This window comes from Leucoraja erinacea, chromosome 8 (genome assembly GCF_028641065.1).
Source record: "Leucoraja erinacea ecotype New England chromosome 8, Leri_hhj_1, whole genome shotgun sequence".
Taxonomy (NCBI): Eukaryota; Metazoa; Chordata; class Chondrichthyes; order Rajiformes; family Rajidae; genus Leucoraja; species Leucoraja erinaceus.
The window spans coordinates 1,243,252-1,264,423 of NC_073384.1; the positions used below are offsets into that span (position 1 = coordinate 1,243,252).

General features: G+C 45.2%; 1 protein-coding gene across 1 annotated transcript; it reads right to left on the reverse strand.

Annotated features, from left to right (window-relative positions):
* Nucleotides 1-880: 880 nt before the first annotated feature.
* c1d (C1D nuclear receptor corepressor) lies at nt 881-20,920 on the reverse strand. Its single transcript, XM_055638853.1, has 4 exons — nt 20,724-20,920; nt 14,813-14,879; nt 14,677-14,732; nt 881-1,240 (listed from the first exon to the last, which is right to left on the reverse strand). The coding sequence occupies exons 1-4, from the start codon at nt 20,865-20,867 to the stop codon at nt 1,079-1,081; spliced, it is 429 nt and encodes a 142-aa protein (XP_055494828.1). The 5' UTR covers nt 20,868-20,920; the 3' UTR covers nt 881-1,078.
* Between the last annotated feature and the right edge of the window lie 252 nt (nt 20,921-21,172).

Sequence of the window (21,172 nt, forward strand, 5' to 3'; positions counted from 1 at the left end):
AGCCCAAAGGGTCCAAACCCTTAATAATCTTATATGTTTCTATAATATTCCCTCTCATCCTTCTAAATTCCAGTGTATACAAGCCCAGCCGCTCCATTCTATCAACATAGGTTGTGTGGGAAAGAACTGTAGCTGCTGTTTGAGTAACTCAGCAGAACAGGCAGCATCTCTGGAGAGAAGGAATGGGTGACGTTTCAGGTTGAGACCCTTGTTCAGTCTGAAGAAATGTCACCCATTCCTTCTCTCCAGAGATACTGCGTGTCCCGCTGAGTTACTCAAACATTTTGTGTCTACCAGGTATGTAGGCTAATTGGCTTGGTGTATGTGTAAATTGCCCCAAGTTGTGTGTGTGTGTGCGTGTGTGTGTGTGTGTGCGTGTGTGTGTGTGTGTGTATATGAGTGTGTGTGTGTGTGTATGTGTGTGTGTATATGTGTGCGTATATGTGTGCGAGTGTGCGTATATGTATGTGTGTGCGTGTGAGTGTGAGAGTGTGTGTGTGTGCGTGTGCGTATGCGTATATGTATATGTGTGTGTGTGTGTGTGTGTGTGTGTGTGTGTATGCGTGTGTGAGTGTGTGTGTGTGTGCGTATGCGTATGCGTATATGTGTGTGTGTGTGCGTGTGCGTATGCGTATATGTGTGTGAGTGTGAGTGTGCGTGTGTGCATGTGTGTGTGTGTGCGTGTGCGTGTGCATGTGTGTGTGTGTATATGTGTGAATTGTGTTAGTGTGCAGGGATCGCTGGTCAATGCAGACTCGGTGGGACGAAGGGCCTGTTTCCGCGCTGTATCTCTAAACTAATAACAAAAGGCTTACAACGAGGACCGAATTCTTGCCTCCAATTTAAAAGGGATATTCAAAATAAAAATTCAAGAGTTGCATTTGAAAGCTATAAATATTGTTTATTCGTGCAATGGTTTGTTTTCCAGTGAGATTGTTCAGGAGATACTGCCAACCATGTGTGACTTTTTTCCTTTCACTGGGGAAAGCTAATCGTGACTGACACCCAGTGGCAGGTCAGAGAAAGTTCTTGCCAAAGTCACTGCTGTTTATTCTTGCAATATTCTTTTGGCATTCTTTCACTGATGCGAAGGTTGCGATGTTGTTTTTGACTTGCCTCCAGACTTTGCTTCCCACAGTGCGCTGCGGACAATGCGAGCCGCCACTCCTTTATCCAGCCTGGCCGCCTTCTTGCGATCACTGATCTCTTTCACTTTGTTCATGTAGGTCCTTATCCGCTCCTGCAACACAAAAACCCATTTGAGAGGCACCTTCGTCAATTGGAGGCGTTTTCTTCTGAGTGGTTCCGACGAGCAAGTGTCAGAGCAATTACTCTTGAACGTTACACCATCTAAACAAAACCTTCTGACATCCTCGCTAGCCAATTGGCAATTGTAGATAAACACTCTCCTCTTCCCCACCCACGTGCGACTGCCATCACACACAGGTGATCACACACTCTAGCTTTTAATTCAGCAAAAGCCAAGTTTGCACTTGAACCACTCGTGTCTTAATAGTGCATTGAAGTATCAGATATCGAAGGGCAGAATGGCCTCCTCCTGCACCTATTTTCTATGTCTATATATTTATTTTCACTTTAACTCGTGTTTTACATTGCTAAGCTGCAATGCACCAAACTCAGCAGAAATGCACCAAGCACTTTCTCCCCAACATACATTGAATGGTGGGGAGTGGTGCAACCAGAGAATCCTTTGCATGTTCTAAAGTGGCGCAGCGGTAGAGTTGCTGCCTCACTGCGCCAGAGACCCAGGTTTGATCCAGGTTTCAAGTGCCATCCGTACGGAGTTTGTACGTTGCCCCCCCCCCCCGTGTGGGTTTCCTCCACGTGCTCCAGTTCACCCCCCTCCCCCCCCCCCCACATTACAAAGATGCAGATTAATTGGCTTCTGTAAATTCCCATTGCTGTGTGGGATAGAACGAGTGCACAGGGTGAGATGGACACACAATGCTGGAGTAACTCAGCGGGACAGGCAGCATCTCTGGAGAAGGAATGGGTCACGTTTCGGGTCGACAACCTTCTGCAGACTGATGTCAGCGGAGAGGGGGATACATAGATAAGGAAGTGTTGGGTGTGAAAACAGGACAAAGGGGATGGAGATCAAGGAACATGTAGAATAGATCATTGTTAGCTGGTAGAAGGTAACCACAAAGCAAACAGAGATAAAATGTGGTCGGAATATTTAAGAAAGAACTGCAGATGCTGGAAAAATCGAAGGTAGTCAAAAATGCTGGAAAAACAGCGGGTGAGGCAGCATCTATGGAGCGACGGAATAGGTGACGTTTTGGGTCGAGACCCTTCTTTATCTTTCAGTGAATCAATTCGATATGGGAGTCTTCTGTGAATACTGAATCTACTTTTCACCAGACGGAGCCTTTATATAGTTTACCCCTGATATTATGCAAAATCAGTCTGAAGAAGGATCTGGACCTGAAACGTCACCTATTCCTTCGCTCCAGAGATGCTGCCTCACCCACTGAGTTTCTCCAGCATTTTTGTCTACCTTTAAAATGTAGTTAGAGACTGTGAACAGCATAATCATTGGTCAGCATGGACTCAGTGGGCCGAAGGGCCTGTTTCCACGCTGTCTCTAAAGGAAACTTAAGCTTGACTCTCAATATCGACTTATTCACCCTTCACATAGAATACTGGATAATCACTCCCATATGCCCATTACTATCTATATAAATACAAGCCATCTTCATGAAGAACTTCAGGCATAACATAGACACATGGGCGCGAGTGATATCAAACAGAAAACATAAATAGTCAAACAATAAACTGCAGCTTCACTCCAGCTTTGTGTTGGACATAAAACATTACAAAGACGACACAACCATTCACTACAACTCATCACTACACATAATATATAGTATTCTGCAGGAAACAGTCAATTAGTATGAAGGCAGTCTGTTTTTTTAAAAATTAGAATTACTTTTGCATTAATGAACATTTTTTAATCTCAACTGTTAAAGATTTATCTTAAGTATGCAAGTTTCAATTTAAATAGCACAGAATATAACTTCATATCATTGTATAGACTCAATGTCCCAGAACCTAAAAAGGAAAAAATGGGCTGCATGGCAGTATAGTTGTGGCCTTACAATGCCAGAGACCAGGGTTCGATCCTGACTAGGGGAGCTGACTTTATGGAGTTTGTATGTTCTCCCCGTGACTGTGTGGGTTTTCTTCGGGTGCTCTGGTTTCCTCCCACACTCCAAAGACGTACAGGTTTATATGTTAATTAGCTTAGCTAAAAATGGTACATTGTCCCTGCTGTAGGATGGTGCTAGTGTACGGGGTGATCGCTGGAATCTTGAGTACAACATAGAGTTCATAAGGTCATAAGTGATAGGAACAGAATGAGGCCATTCGGCCCATCAAGTCTACTCTGCCATTCAATCATGGCTGATTTATCTCTCCCTCCTAACCCCATTCTCCTGCCTTCTCCCCATAACCCCTGACACCCGTACTAATCAAGTAGTTCCGGAGGACTGTCATATGCTGAGAGAATGGAGCGGCTGGGCTTGTACACTGTGGAAATTGGAAGGATGAGAGGGAATCTTATTGAAATATATAAGATTATTAAGGGTTTGGACACGCTAGAGGCAGGAAACATGTTCCCGATGTTGGGAAAGTCCAGAACCAGGGGCCACAATTTAAGAATAAGGGGTAAGTCATTTAGAACGGAAATGAGGAAACACTTTTTCTCTCAGAGAATTGCAAGTCTGTGGAATTCTCTGCCTCAGAGGGCGGTGGAGGCAGGTTCTCTGAATATTTTCGAGATCAAGCTAGATAGGGCTCTTAAAGATAGCGGAGTCAGGGGATGTGGGGAGAAGGCAGGAACGGGGTACTGATTGTGGATGATCAGCCATGTGCACAGTGAATGGCGGTGCTGGCTCGAAGGGCCGAATGGCCTACTCCTGCACCTATTGTCTATTGGAACTCAGTGAGTCCAGCAGCTTCTGTGGAGGGAATGAACTGGTAACATTTCCAGTCAAGGCCCTTCCACAGACAGATTCATATCAGGTGTTTCCTTTTGGATCAAAGGATCAGTCTGAAGAAGGCACTCCCGACTCAAAATGTCACCTATTCATATTCTCCAGGGATGCTGCCTGACCCGCTGAGTTACTCTAGTATTTTGTGTCTTTCCACATCAAAGGAAACACCTGGTTAAATAATTACAAATCTAGCAGACTCAGATACATGCGTGAATTTGGGAAATATCTGTTCAGCCATTACAATTCCGATGGGAATCAATAACTCCTGTATCTTTGAGCTCCTCCACATTTTGTTATTTACCGTTGAGACAAAGACTACACTGAATCCATGGACACAAACAGCTGGATAATCGACAAATTAAGTAATTCTTGTTGTAAGTAGTTATACCTTACCCTCTCCAAAGAACAAGAAGCATCATTTACTCAACCACATTGCACAGAAATATAACCACAGTGAAAGGAGTTTTCGAAAGGCAAAGGAATTGTTGAAACTCAGACTGCATGAAGTTTTTTTTTAAAAGTGCATTTTGAAATATTCATCAAGAGACTTGTTGACTTAAAGTGATGAAAACCAGATGAAAATGTCATTTGGACAGGTCAGGACAGGCATAATGAATGCCAAAAAAGCTTTCAGACTAAGTGCTGAACTAGATACTCTGCAGCAAAGGAAATAAATATAGAGGGAGTAAGAAAGTGTCATCTGGAATAAGTAGTGGTAATTATGGTTCTCTATCCCAGTAAATCATTCACAACATGGTTTTCATCTTACTGAAAGCACCAAAGAATAAGTTTCAGACTTGGGATGGACAAACTGCTGCAAAAAGTTTCACGTCAAAATCTCAACAACTGCAGTTACAACTCTGGCATGTTGGAGTCGACTTTATGATTTTCTTATCTCCTGCAGCCTGCAGGGGTGGGGGGTTTGGGGGGTGGGTTGGGGGGGGGGGGGATACTCTCACAATTAAACAAAAACAAAAGCAGTTGCCTGCCACCCCCAGCAGGAACCCTGCAACACCTGGCCACCTTAAATTGCACATTCATTATCAGAATGAAAAAGAATGCACGTCAATCTTCTAATTTATGAGGTCAAACTGCCCATAAAATAGTTTAATTTTCCACCTCCAACGAATAAAACAAAAGGAAAATGCACAATTAAACATTCTAAATCAACCCTGTGGTTTTGTATCAGTAAACAAGTAAAACATTTTGTTCAAGAAGGAACTGCAGATGCTGGAAGATCGAAGGTACACAAAATTGCTGGAGAAACTCAGCGGGTGCAGCAGCACCTATGGAGCGAAGGAAATAGGCGACGTTTCGGGCCGAAACCCTTCTTCAGACTCAAATGGTCAAAATGGTAAAATATACAATATACCATGCCAACATCGTTACCCAAACTCCAGGATTATGGCTATTGTGAATTATTGGATTGAATTGTCCCCCCCCCCCCCCCCCCCCCAAAACTAACTCTTTCCGTTCCCAGAACTAAGGATCCTATTTGAAGAATGTAGAGTGGAACAGCAGGTGCTGCTTTAAACCGAAGACAAACACAAAATGCTGGAGTACCTCAGCGGGGCAGGCAGCATCTCTGGAAAAAAGGAATCGGTGATGTCCCTTCGAGACCCTTCTTCAGACTGAGAGTCAGGGGAAAGGGAAACGAGAGACATGGACGGTGATGTAGAGAGATATAGTACAATGAATGAAAGATATGCAAAAAAAGAATAGGTGACGTTTCGGGTCGAGATTCTTCTCCAGAGATGCTGCCTGACCCAGCTGACATGTCACGGGGTGACGCCTGTATGGTGGTGAGTAGTCGCCCAAAGAGTCGTACCTTTTTCTGGTTGCCGCTGGATTTTCAACATGTTGAGAATTTTCGGACACCTGTTGCGACTATGACGGGTGCTGGCAAGTCGCCAAAATACTCGCGTAAGTGGGACAGGCCCTTTACTCCAGCATTTTGTGTTTGTCTCCTATTTGAAGATTCTAGTCTATGGTTTAGACACGATGTATATACAAACTACTAAAAGCAGAAATAACATTTCTTATAAGAATATTTGAATTCGAAAACGCCAACGTCGTTTTAATGCGCTTTATGTGAGCTGTTATGTTCTGTTCTGTTATGTTGTCTGTTTATGATGTCTTGTTTATTCTTCTGTACAGCACTTTGGTCAACATTGGTTGTCTTAAAGTGCTTAACAAATAGAGTTGGATTGGATTGGATAAAAACGCTTAGCTTGCAAAATCCATCAACACTTACACACCAAATCTAGTAAATAAAGAAACTGCAGGTTGATGATGGTAAATGATGCTTCAGCAAACCAGAAAAGTTTTGCTTTAAAGACAATGTGTGCAGGAGTAGGCCATTCGGCCCTTTGAGCCAGCACCGCCATTCAATGTGATCATGGCTGATCATCCCCAATCAGTACTCCGTTCCTGCCTTCTCCCCATATCCCCAGACTCCACTATCTTTAAGAGCCCTATCTAGCTCTCTCTTCATAGTATCCAGAGAACCGGCCTCCACTGCCCTCGGAGGCAGAGAATTCCAAAGACTCACAACTCTGTGCGAGAAAGAGTTAGATGATGGTGTCTCTGTATCATACGTGCATCTGCAATTTCTCCAATCACAAATTTTCAATTAATATAATCTAACCGGGATCACAGCCACACAAAGTCTGCTCTTGTTCTAAAGCACGCAGAAGTAATGTCACTGCAGAACAATCTTGCAGAGTAACACAACGTTTCACGTCCGGCTGAACCCGTTTGCTTTGTCATATTCGTAGCCACTGGCTCCACATTGTGGAGTTAGTTACTCATTCAATGCTACTTACTATCTACCCGAGATCGTCACGGTGGCACAGCGGTAGAGTTGCTGCCTTACAGCGCCAGTGACCCGGGTTCAACCCTGACTACAGGTGCTGTCTGTACGGAGTTTATACGATCCCCCCATGACCTGCGTGGGTTTTCTCCGAGAGCTCCGGTTTCCGCCCGCACACCAAAATCGTACAGGTTTGCAGGTTAATTGGCTTGGTATAATTGTAAATTGTCCCTAGTGTGCTGGGAATCACTGGTTGGCACGGACTCGGTGGGCTGAAGGGCCTGTTTCTGTGCTGTATCTCTATACAAAACATCAGGGTCGTCTTCCAAGTCAGAAAACCAAATAGGTTTCTCATAATTTGGTCTAACAAGGAATCAGGCCTGTGGCTGTTCTCTGCACTATCTCAAGTATTTAAAAACCTTTCTATTGTTTCAGTGATCTGAATGGACTCCACATTCAAGGTGTAGTCTGAGAATAAAGCTGTCTATCACTTCCTTTTATTGCTCCATTTTAGTCTTCTAGTGGCAAATTGGTTGCTTCTCAACACTTGTTGGAACGTCAAACCAACTTTCCCCGATGACATTACAACAGCATTCATGTGATGTTTACTTTTGGGATGAGAAGGTAGTTTTCTAATTTTAAAGACAATCACAATAAACTCCAATGTAGCAGTTTATACTGTAAACTAGATTCATAAATTCATATGGTATGGGAGTAGAATTAGGCCATTCGGCCCATCAAGTCTACTCCGCCATTCAATCATGGCTGATTTATCTCTCCCTCTCAACCCCATTCTCCTGCCTTCTCCCCATAACCCTTGTCACCCATACTAATGAAGAATCTGTCAATCTGCGCCTTAAAAATACCCAGTGACTTGGCCGTCTGGGCCATTGATCACCACAGATACATCAATAGACAATAGGTGCAGGAGTAGGCCATTCGGCCCTACGAGCCAGCACCGCCATTCAATGTGATCATGGCTGATCACCCCGTTCCTGCCTTCTCCCCATATCCCCTGACTCCGCTATCTTTAAGAGCCCTATCTATCTAGCTCTCTCTTGAAAGTATCCAGAGAACCGGCCTCCACCGCCCTCTGAGGCAGAGAATTCCACAGACTCACAACTCTCTGTGTGAAAATCACCCTCTGAAATTCCTCCTCATCTCTTTTCGAAAAGTACATCCTTTTATTCTGATGCTGTGGCCTCTGGTCCTAGACATAATTGGTCATCATACTGTATACTAGTATAATCTAGTTTATAGATTAATCAGATTATACTAATTTATAGTATAAACTGCTATACAGCAGTTGATTGTAATTGCCTTTACTAAAGTACATCGACAGAGGCGGGTGAAGTGAACGGGGAAAATGAAGGACAAGATGGTAGATCAGCAATGCCAAACATTTAAAGAGACGACAAAAATCACAGCAAAGGTAAGTTCCAATGAGCTGGAACAACTCCGTGAGAAGGATACACTATCCATGATCAACTAAGGATATTTGGTATCGTGAATAAAGTGTCCAATATCGAGGTAAATCAGAGGACAGGTAAAAAAAAGTCAAAGAGACATATTCAGCCTAACTCGTCCAAGCTGCCCCATCTGCACTAGTCCCACCTGCCCGCGTTTGGCCCACATCTCTCTAAACCAGTGGTTCCCAACGTGGGGCGTACGCCCCACAGGGGGGCAATTTGATTTTTAAGGGGGGCAACTGAGGAGGTCTGGGTCCAAATTTCGATTTTTATTTTTTTGGATTTTCCATCAGGTAAACATATGTAGTTTATGTTTCAGATGTTATTTTGAGTAAATATTTTTTTGGGGGTAAAAAAGGTCTTTATTGTGTAGTTATTACATAATCACCGCGCCATCGCTCTTCATGCACGTCGCACGAAGCGCGCGAGGTCATGGGAGAACCTTATTTATTGAATTGGATTTAGAAATGCGATTCAAAGAGCTTTTGCTAAGTTACCCTTATAATATCTATTTCCTCCGTTTTCTCTCAAGGGAAAGCAATGGGGGGGGGGGGGGGGGGGGGGCATCGGGATTTTAGAGGTGATTAGGTGGGGCATGGCCAAAAAAAGGTTGGGAACCACTGCTCTAAACCTTTTCTATCCATTTAACTGTGTGGTCCAGGCAAAGGATGGCTAAACAATTACACAGGTCTGAGGATAAGCATGTGCGAGTATTGAATTGAATTGAATTGAATCCTTTATTTGTCATTCAGACCTTTCAGTATACTCAAAATGTCGCAAAAATGTATAGCAAGAGATTCTACAGATATATATATTAAATGTATTGAGCAGCTAAAATAAATGTTAATCACTTAGAGTTTGGAACATGAGTATTAATAATGTGAACTGGAGAAATGGCAGGCTGTTTGTGACAGGCTTCTTAGCCGAAGTCACTAAAAGTATCCCAATATTGTAATGAAGGGCAGTAAAATATGGATAGGGGATTGGTTACGTAACAGCGTCATGGTGGCGCAGGGTTGCTGCCGCACAGCTCCAGGGACCCAGGTTCGATCCCCACTACGGGTGCTGTCTGCACGGAGTTTGCACGTTCTCCCTGTGACCGCGTGGGTTTTCTCCGAGTGCTCCGGTTTTCTCCCACACTCCAAAGACACACAGGTTTATAGGTTAATTGGCTTCGGTAAAAATGTATATTATCCCTAGTGTGTGTAGGATAGTGTAAGAATGTGGGAATTGCTGGTCGGCGCAGACTCGGTGGGCCGAAGCCCCTGTTTCCACATTGTATCTTTAAACTAAACAGAAAACAGGTGGGATAAAGGAGCAATTTTACATTGGACATCAAGAAGCAATGCTAGAAGACTGGGCACTGGAGTTCACAGTACTTCCAATCTACATTAACTTCTTGGATGAATGGGTCAAATTCAGCATAACCAAAAAATTGCTGATAAGGTCATAAGTGATAGGAGCAGAATTAGACCATTCTGCCTATCAAGTCTACTCCGCCATTCAATCATGGCTGATCTATCTCTCCCTCCTAACCCCATTCTCCTGCCTTCTCCCTATAACCCCTGACACCGGTACTAATCAAGAGTCCACTGACTTGGCCCCCACAGTCTTTTGTGGCAATGAATTCCACAGATTCACCACCCTCTGACTGAAGAAATTCCTCCTCATCGCCTTCCCAGAAGAACATCCTTTAATTCTGAGGCTGTGACCTCTAGTCCTAGACTTTCCCACTCGTGGAAACATCCTCTCCACATCCACTTTATCCGAACCCTTCACTATTTGGTGAATGAAGGTGGAGTAGACTTGATGGACTGAATGGCCTAATTCTGCTGCTATCACGTATGGACAGGAACATAACTCATTGGGTACCTGGCGGAAGTGGGGTATAGTGCAACAGGAGCCTCTGGCCAATATAACCAAAAATCTTTATATAGAAACATAGAAATTAGGTGCAGCAGTAGGCCATTCGGCCCTTCGAGCCTGCACCGCCATTCAATATGATCATGGCTGATCATCCAACTCAGTATCCCGTACCTGCCTTCTCTCCATACCCTCTGATCCCCTTAGCCACAAGGGCCACATCTAACTCCCTCTTAAATATAGCCAATGAACTGGCCTCGACTACCCTCTGTGGCAGAGAATTCCAGAGATTCACCACTGTGTGAAAAAAGTTCTTCTCATCTCGGTTTTAAAGGATTTCCCCCTTATCCTTAAGCTGTGACCCCTTGTCCTGGAAGGGTCCATTATTGCGAGGGTTTACCGTCGCTGGGTCAAGAGAGCTGACTCGAGAGGTTGAGCAGGTTGGACATATACGGTTACCAGAGCTAGCCAAGGAGGAAGAACAAGACATCATCTAATGGAGACTTACAAGTTTCAAATTAGGATTGGTAGGGGGAATGCTAAGAAAACTATTTCTACTAGCAGGATAATAGGGCAGCTCGGTGGCAATGTGTTCGAGTTGCTGCCTTATCGTACTTGCAACGTGTTCGATCCCAACTACAGTTGCTGTTTGTACCCTCCCCAATGAACGCCTGTTTTTTCTCTGAGATCTTCAGTTTCTGCCCACACTCCAAAGGCGTACAGGTTTGCAGGTTAATTGGCTCCTTGCTACTTCTCTCCAGAGATGCTGCCCGTCCTGCTGAGTTACTCCAGCTTTTTGTGTTTACCACAGTGTTGTCAGGGAAAGAATAGATTCAAGATGGAGAATGATATCAATCAGCCATGACTGAATGGTGGAGTAGACTCGATGGGCCGAATGGCCTAATTCTACTCCAATAACTTGTGACAGACATTCAAACTACAGGGGATCTCAGAGGTAAAGGGAGAGACAGAAAAAGTGGTGGGAGGCCAGGATTTCTCAGCCGTGATCTTTTAAAATAGCAGAACTACTGCAGAAACAAGGAGCATCAGATGGGGAGTTACAAATAAGGCATTGTACAAGGCATTGGTGAGACCAAATCTGGAGTATGGTGTACAATTTTGGTCGCCCAATTATAGGAAGGATGTCAACAAAATAGAGAGAGTACAGAGGAGATTTACTGGAATGTTGCCTGGGTTTCAACAACTAAGTTACAGAGAAAGGTTGAATAAGTTAGGTCTTTATTCTCTGGAGCACAGAAGGTTAAGGGGAGACTTGATAGAGGTCTTTAAAATGATGAGAGGGATAGACAGAGTCGATGTGGACAAGCTTTTCCCTTTGAGAATAGGGAAGATTCAAACAAGAGGACATGACTTCAGAATTAGGGGACAGAACTTTAGGGGTAACATGAGGGGAAACTTCTTTACTCAGAGAGTGGTAGCGGTGTGGAATGAGCTTCCAGTGGAAGTGGTGGAGGCAGGTTCGTTGGTATCATTTAAAAATAAATTGGATAGACATATGGATGAGAAGGGAATGGAGGGTTATGGTATGAGTGCAGGCAGGTGGGACTAAGGGAAAAAAGTTGTTCGGCACGGACTTGTAGGGCCGAGATGGCCTGGTTCCGTGCTGTAATTGTTATATGGTTAAATAAGACAAAAAGTGCCGGAAAATCTTTGAAAAACGTGGACAGGTGACATTTTGTGTTGGGTAGAAGAAGGGTCCAGGGATGCTGTCCGACTTGCTGCATTACTCCAGCACTCTGTGTCCTTTTTATAACAACTCCTCCTGTTTCTCATGTTCTATAATATCCAGTTTACCTTCCAACCCCGGGTTCTGCTACCCTATCTGTGCCTCTCATCATTTTACATACCTCTTTCATGTCTCCTCTCAACCTCCAATGTTCCAGAGAAATCAATCCACGTTTGTCCAAAACAAAAAGTGCTGGGGTAACTCAGTGAGCCATGCAGCATCTCTGGAAGACTTGAATAAGAAGCCAGGACCCAACCCGAAACGTCACCTATCCATGTTCTCCACAGATGCTGCCTGACCCGCTGAGTTACTCCAGCACTCTGTGAAACGTCACCTATCCATGCTCTCCACAGATGCTGCCTGACCCGCTGAGTTACTCCAGCACTCTGTGAAACGTCATCTATCCATGTTCTCCACAGATGCTGCCTGACCCACTCAGTTATGGCGCTCAGCAGCATCTATGGAGCTAAGGAAATAGGCAACGTTTCGGGCCGAAATCCTTCTGGAAATAGGCAACGTTTAGGGCCGAAACCCTTACGGGTTTTGGCCCGAAACGTTGCCTATTTCCTTAGCTCCATAGATGCTGCCTGTCCCGCTGAGTTATTCCAGTACTCTGTGAAACGTCACCTATCCATGTTCTCCACAGATGCTGCCTGACCTGCTGAGTTACTCCAGCACTCTGTGTTCTTTTTAGAACAACAGCTGCTCCTGTTTCTCATGTTCTATATTATCCAGCTTACCTTACAACCCCAAAACATTAAAAGAGTCATGAATTATAATGAATTGCAGAAATGTGAATTTCAAAACCAATGTGTTCATTTGATATCCCTGCCATGTCATCATAATGTAGAATGTCACTAAAGCTATAAAAAATGTACAGAAGCTCTGCTTCAAATTTTACTTCAATTAGCCAGATGTACCTCAGAAAACACAAGAATCCTTTTAAAAGGATTTAACTTTGAAAATGCCAACTGCATGAGGTCTCGTCACAGCTGTGTTCAATTTTAACAGTAGCCCTTAAATTCGATATAATTTGAAAAGCAAACAGGATTATTTTGAACTTAGAAAATGCAAAGATGACGACCGATAGCCTAAATAATGTCTTGCTGCATTGAATCACCGTGTGGGACTCAAATAAAAGGCCTGAGATTTGGTCGTTTTGGACGACATTAACCTAATTGTACCCAAAAAAGAAAACAGGTGTTTGACATTCTAAAACTAAAAGATCATAATATCAAGCAGCTATGACTACTTGGAGGCTTTTTGGTGCATAGACAATCACAACCAATCCTATTCACTATTAGATTTGAATAAAATTAATTACATCAATGCAAGAGCTGTAAAAAATTAAAATTAAACCTTCCAGACCATTCTAAAACCAATACACCAACTGTTTTACTCCAGCATTTTGTGACTACCTTCGATCAAAGCCAGCATCAATCCTGACAATAGACAGGGGGTGCAGGAGTAGGCCATTCGGCCCTTCAAGCCAGCACCGCCATTCAATGTGATCATGGCTGATCATCCCCAATCAGTACTTCGTTCCTGCCTTCTCCCCATATCCCCTGACTCCGCTATCTTTAAGAGCTCCCTGTATGTTCGTACGTTCTCCTTGTGACTGCGTGGGTTTTCTCCAAAATCTTCGGTTTCCTTCCACGGTCCAAAGACGTACAGGTTTGTAGGTTTAGGAAAGGCCTGACCCACTGAATTACTCCAGCACTTTTCTGTCCTAGGCCTCCTCCATTTGTCAGAGAGAGGCCTAGCGCAAATTGGATGAACAGCACCTCATCTTTCGCTTGGGCAGCATACACCCCAGCGGTATGAACATTGACTTCCAACTTCAAGTAACCCTTGCTTTACCTCTCCTAAACGTCACCTATCCATGTTCTCCACAGATGCTGCCTGACCGGCTGAGTTACTCCAGCACTCTGTGAAACGTCACCTATCCATGTTCTCCACAGATGCTGCCTGACCCACTGAGTTACTCCAGCACTCTGTGAAACGTCACCTATCCATGTTCTCCACAGATGCTGCCTGACCTGCTGAGTTACTCCAGCACTCTGTGAAACGTCACCTATCCATGTTCCCCACAGATGCTGCCTGACCCGCTGAGTTACTCCAGCACTCTGTGAAACGTCACCTATCCATGTTCTCCACAGATGCTGCCTGACCCGCTGAGTTACTCCAGCACTCTGTGAAACGTCACCTATCCATGTTCTCCACAGATGCTGCCTGACCCGCTGAGTTACTCCAGCACTCTGTGAAACGTCACCTATCCATGTTGTCCACAGATGCTGCCTGACCCACTGAATTACTCCAGCACGTGATTAAACTCAAGATTTCGGCATCTGCATTTCGGCATTTCCACCTCCAAGTTTGTTCAACCTCTGTTTATATTTAATACCCTCTATTCCACACAGCATTCGGGTAAACCCCTTTGACACTGTTTTGTTGTTGGAGTTATGCAATTAAAAGTCTGCAATGTTATAACATGATCACGTTTCCAATTGAGTTAATAATAACTATTCCTGTTACCAATTGGCATTCAAAGGTTTCATGTTGTAACAATTACAGCAAATTAAACACAAACACAACACAACAAGGGCAATTTGAACTGTTTTTCTTCATTCCCTGCTTGTGGAATACAGGAAAATCACTGCACATTCAGTATTTGGTGGGACAAGACGACCAAGGTTTAACACCTTCCCCTAACTCAAAAGCAACTATAGTTAAAACCATTATAAAGCACACGTTACTTGTACTTACCAATTCTTGTTTGACAGCATGCTCTTTGGGATTAATTCCTTGTGTGACAAGATATACTAGAAGAAAATATTGTTTCTATTAATAAAATAAAAATATATAAGATAAGGTCAAGTACAAAAGATGACTCAATACTTACTCCAGAACAGAGAATTCAATGCATAGGCGGAGGCTAAATCAAGCTTGGCTTGTTCCAGAGGGTCCAGCTGAAATAGAAGAAAAGATCATGTCAAGTTATCTTACACTGGAAAATAATGTTTCCAGTTTGAAACGCAATCATTGAAACCCTTCTTCAGGGTCTCGACCCGAAACATCACCTATTCCTTCGCTCCATAGATGCTGCCTCACCCGCTGAGTTTCTCCAGCATTTTTGTCTGTCTACAGATTCAGGGACAGTTTCTTCCCAGCTGTTATCAGGCAACTGAACCATCCTACCACTACCAGAGAACAGTGCTGAACTACTATCTACCTCATTGGTGTCCCTCGGACTATCCTTGATCGGACTTTACTGGCTTTACCTTGCACTAAACGTTATTCCCTTTATCATGTATCTGTAAATGGCTCGATTGTAATCATGTATTGTCTTTCCACTGGTTCACGTGACAATAAACTCCCAACCTTTTTCATCCCTTTTACCCCTATCAACTTTAATAGCACATAACAATGTTCAATGACCCCTTGTTCTGGATTTCCCCAACATCGGGAACAATCTTCCTGCATCTAGCCTGTCCAACCCCTTAAGAATTTTGTAAGTTTCTATAAGATCCGCACCCCTCAATCTTCTAAATTCTAGCGAGTACAAGCCAAGTATATCCAGTCTTTCTTCATATGAAAGTCCTGACATCCCAGGAATCAGGGAATAACGTTTAGTGCAAGGTAAAGTCAGCAAAGTCCGATCAAGGATAGTCCAAGGGTCACCAATGAGGTAGATAGTAGTTCAGCACTGCTCTCTGGTTGTGGTAGGATGGTTCAGTTGCCTGATAATACCATAGACCATATATATATATATACACAATAAATAAACAGATAAAATGCAATAGTAATAATACTGTTATTGTTCAGAGCTTGATGTCGTGTTTAATAGCCTGATGGCTGTGGGGAAGCAGCTGTTCCTGAACCTGGATGTTCCAGATTTCAAGCTTCTGTACCTTCTTCCCGATGGCAACAGAGAGAGTGTGTGGCCAGGATGGTGTGGGTCTTTGATGATGCTGGCAGCCAAGTTATTCCAAGTTAAACAAATCAAATCTACCTGAACATCATCCTTCCTCTTCCTGCATATTCATGTGACAATCTAAAAGCCTCTTAAACACTACCTTCTGAACTTTGTAGTCGGCAAGGCAGTACTCTGCATATTGCCAACTTTGACAATTTAACACTTTTATCAAGCCAATTAATCTACAAACCCGCACGTCTGTGGAGTGTGGGAAGAAACCGAAGATCTCGGAGAAAACCCACGCAAATTACAGGGAGAACGTACAAACTCCATACAGACAGCACCCGTAGTCAGGATCGAACCTGGGTCTCTGGCGCTGCATTTTGCTGTAAGGCAGCAACTCTACCGCTGTGCCACCGTGACTGCCTGCCTACTACTATCCTATCAAGCCACCATCACCCTTGACTAAGCATTCTAATTGTGAATAAAAATTTGCCCCGCACATCTCCTTTAAGCTTTGTCCCACTCGTCTTAAACCAATGCCCTCTAGTCTTTGATATCTCCACCCTGGGGAAAAGGTTTGACTGTCTCCCCTATCTATGCCTCCCATAATATTATATACCTCTAACAGATCTCTCCTTAAACTCCAGGGTTCCAGAGCAAGTCAGTCCAACCTCTCCCTGTAGCTAACACCCCCTCTAATGCAGGCAGCATTCTGGTAAACCTCTTCCACACCCTCTCCAAACCCTCCATATCCTTCCTGTAATGGGGCAGCCAGAATTGTACTCAATACTCCAAATACAGCCACAACCAAAGCCCTATAAAGCTTCGTAAATAGAAATAAGAAAGTAGGATTTGAAGATCAAGTAGGATTAGTTTGAAATCCCCGCCAAGAATAGGTGGCTGAGCATCATATGGCTGACTGGCACTTGACTAATTGATATCTATATTGCCAATTTTACAAAGCCAGCAATTCATGTGATATTTGGGCAGTAAACCAATCTCTTAAATCAAATGAAAAGCACAATAATACTCAAGCTTCCAGCCACCTTTCAGATTTAAACACCAAAGTTTAACTTAGACAATGGAGATGTTTATAAACCCCTGTTCCAGGGGATAAACTGTCAGCGATGAAGTAACAATGTTCACTTTGGAATGCCCCAAGCAGCATTATTAATTCAATCTGCTGGGGCAAAGATAGGAAAATGGGGAAAGATAGATCAGCCGTGATTGAATGTCAGAGTAGACTTGATGAGCCGAATGGCCGTATACTGCACAGGTATTTTACCTGGTGAGACGTAGGAGCCAGGCCCGGAATCGCCCCATAGAGCCCGAAGCCTCCAAGTGGCCCAACTAGTCCCTCGGAACAGTTCTCCGGAGAAGGTTAGAGTCAAATGGCCTCAGGCCTGCAAGACGGCAGTCTGGCATCAGTTCAACGAGGACGTCGACAAGGTGCTCGAAGCAACTTCGAAGGGAGACGTGGACCGAAGGTTGAGGACGATGATGACAATCATCATCAGCCTAGCTGTAGAAAGGTTTGGAGAAGTGGAGAAGAAGCCGGCCAGAACACCTTTCACCATGAACCAACGAGCAACAAAGATCCACAAGATCCGGCAGGAGCTGAAGTCCCTCAAGAAGCAGAATAAAGAGGCCAGTGAAGAGCGACCTCCCCCCTTGGCTGAGCTGCGAACCATCCTGAGGAAGAAGCTGATGACCCTCCGTAGAGCTGAGTGGCACCGAAGACGCCGGAAGGAAAGAGCCAAGAAGCGAGGAGCATCCATCATAGCCAACCCCTTCGGCTTCACCAAACAACTACTCAGGCAGAAGCGCAGTGGGAGTTTGGCTTGTTCTAAGGAGGAGGTCGACCGGCACATCCAGGCGACCTACAGTGACCCCGTCAGGCAGCAGGAGCTGGGCCAGTGCAACATCCTGATAAAACCACCTCCACCCATCAAGGAGTTTGGTAGTAGAGAGCCACTCCTGAAAGAGGTCCAGGACGTTGTGTAGAGAGCAAGAACTGGCTCAGCCCCTGGCCCGAGCAGAGTCCCCTACAGGGTCTACAAGAACTGCCCCTTGTTACTGAAACGGCTGTGGAAAATCTTGAAAGTCGTCTGGAGGAGAGGGCGCATCAGTGGCGATTCGCTGAAGGAGTCTGGATCCCAAAGGAGGAAGATTCCAAGAAGATCGATCAGTTCAGAATCATCTCCTTGCTAAATGTTGAATGCAAGATTTTCTTCAGCATAGTGGCGAGGCGGCTGACCAGCTTCCTCTCCAGCAATGGTTACATCGAAAGCTCAGTGCAAAAGGGAGGCTTATCTGGAATGCCGGGGTGTCTAGAGCACACGGGAGTGGTGACCCAGCTCATAGAGAAGCCAGAGAGAACAAGGGGGACCTGGCAGTGCTCTGGCTTGACCTGGCCAATGCCTACGGCTCCATCCCGCACAAGCTGATCCAGACAGTCATGGCCAAGCATCATGTGCCCCGTGGGGCCAAGTGGCAGATCTCATCCTGGACTATTACAACCAGTTCAGCATGAGAGTCTCATCAGGGTCAATAACATCAGAGTGGCACAGACTAGAGGTTGGGATCATCACAGGCTGTACCATCTCTGTGATCCTTTTTGCCTTGGCGATGAACATGATCATCAAGTCTGCTGAGCCAGAGTGCCGGGGCCCTCGGACCAAGTCAGGAATACGCCAACCACCAATCAGAGCCTACATGGACGACCTGACTGTCACCACTGAGTCAGTGCCAGGAGGCAGGTGGATCCTGCAGGGGTTGGAGAAACTGATTGGATGGGCAAGGATGAGGTTTAAGCCAGGAAAATCAAGGTCACTGGTGCTGAAGAAGGGCAAAGTCATGGCCAGGTTCCGCTTCAACATCGAAGGGACACCAATCCCAACTGTCTCCGAAAGGCCAGTGAAGAGTCTTGGCAAGGTGTTTAACAGCAGCCTGGAGGATACAGCATCTGTCCAGGCAACCTGTCAGGAGCTGGAGAGTTGGTTGAGAGCAGTGGACCGGTCGAGGCTTCCCGGCAAGTTCAAGGCATGGATTTACCAGCATGGTATCCTGCCAAGGATACTCTGGCCACTGCTTGTCTACGAAGTCCCAATATCCATCGTAGATAAATTGGAGAGGAAAGTCAGCAGCTTTCTCACAAGGTGGCTGGGACTGCCCAGGAGCCTTAGCAGCATCGCCCTTTACGGAAATAACACCAAGCTCCAGCTCTACAAAGCTCTACAAAGCTTTGAGTGCACTGGGCATAAACGGAGTGGTGAGGAGAAAGGCCATCAAGAACACCACAGAGGCAGCGGAGAAGGCCTCGAGATGGCTCTGGATCAAGCGAGGAGGTCCATGGGGAGGAGCGAATGCCACCTGAATACAAGTCGTGGTCTGATCAACCACGGCTGGGTCGCCTAGGTGAGGGTGTCTGTTGTTGAAAGACCCGAAACACCCAATGACCCCAGGTTACATCACTGATGATGTGCTCAGGAGCATCTATCGATGTATTTGTATCAATCTGCTAGAATTTATGAACTCTTGCAATCAGAATTATTTTCTCTGCTTAGGCATGATAATATTTTCAGATCAACCAACTATTTCTACTTGTGCATTTGCAAGCCTGACCCAAAATTATAATCCTTGGACATTTTCCCATTGATACTTTGAATTTTGTTTTTATATATCATGCAAAAAATCTGAGGTCACTGTGAAAATTGAAAGGCAATAGTTCTTTTTTTTGGAAAAAACAGAAACACAACCAAATATTATAATATTAGTATAAAAGCTAAATTTAATAATAAAGCTCTCATTTTTTCCCCATTACTCAAGCTGACAACGAGGCATACAATGTAGAATTTAATCAGGAGGACAGTCAGACTGGTCAGAGAACTAGGATGGGGGAGGGATGAAGAGAGAGGGAAAGCAAGGGTTAATTGAAGTTAGAGATGTCAATATTCACCTCTTTGTTGTAAGCTGGCCAAGCAAAATATGAGGTGCTGTTCCTCCAATTTGCTTAATGATAGGGGGAGTTAAATGTTTAGCAACCGGGAGATCATGTAGGTTTAGGCAGTTATATGCTATATGTTTTATAAGTTATACCTTCTGTTATGATGCAGCAGCATCGATCAGCCACGAGAGCTATCAGAAAAGTTACCCCTTGGATTTCTATTAAATCTTTCCCCTTCACCTTAAACCTATGTCCTCTGGTCCTCAACTCACCTACTCTGGGCAAGAGACTCTGTGCATCTACATCTGGATTACAAAATTCTTCAAACACTTGCCTGCCTCCCTTCTCTCCACCCTCTCTCTTTAGAGTGTGTATGTGAGTGTGTGAGTGAGTGTGTATGTGAGTGTGTGTGCGAGTAACAGTGTGTGAGTGTGTGTGTGTGTGTGTGTTTGTGAGTGTGTGTATGAGTGTGTGTGTGTTTGTGAGTGTGTGTATGAGTGTGTGTGTGAGTATGAGTGTGTGTGTGTGCGTGAGTGTGAGTAACAGTGTGTGAGTACGTGTGTGTGAGTAAGAGTGTGTGAGAGTGTGTGTGAATGTGTGTGTTAGTGTGTGTGAGTGTGAATAAGTGTGAGAGTGTGTGAGTGTGTGTGAATAAGAGTGTGAGTGTGAATAAGAGTGTGAGTGAGTGTGTGAGTGTGTATGAGTGTGTGTGTGAGTGTGTGTGTGTGAGTGTGTGTGTGAGTGTGTGTGTGTGTGTGTGTGTGTGTGTGTGTGAGTGTGTGCGTGTGAGTGTGTGTGAGTGTGTGTGTGTGAGTGAGTGTGTGAGTGTGTATGAGTGTGAGTGTGTGAGTGAATATGAGTGTGAGTGTGTGAGTGTGTTTTAGGTGTAAACCACCATCTGCAGTTCCTTCCTAACACACACACACGCGTGAGTAATGGTGAATGTACCTTCTGCAGCAGCTGGGTGCGGGGAGCGGACACCAGGCTCGTCAACACCCCGTCCGCACTCTTCACCGACTCCTCGAAGGCCACCAGGTACTCGTGGATCTCTGTCGGGTATTCCTCCTCGGCGCCAGGCTCGGCGGCTGCCATGTCGTCGCGGAGGCCGCACCGATGTCGAGGAGAGCCGGAGCCGAACCCGAGTCGGGGCGGAGCCGAGCCCGAGTCGGAGCCGAGCCCGAGCGGAGCCGAAGCCGAGCCCGAGTCGGAGCCCGAGCGGAGCCGAACCCGAGTCGGAGCGCCGAGGCTGAGCCCGAGCCCGAGCCCGAGCCCGAGCGGAGCCGAACCCGAGCGGAGCCGAGCCCGAGTCGGGGCGCCGAGGCCGAGCCGAGCCCGAAGCCAAAACCGAGCGGACTCCCAGCAACGCGCCTGCGCACCAGCACCAAGGCATCATGGGA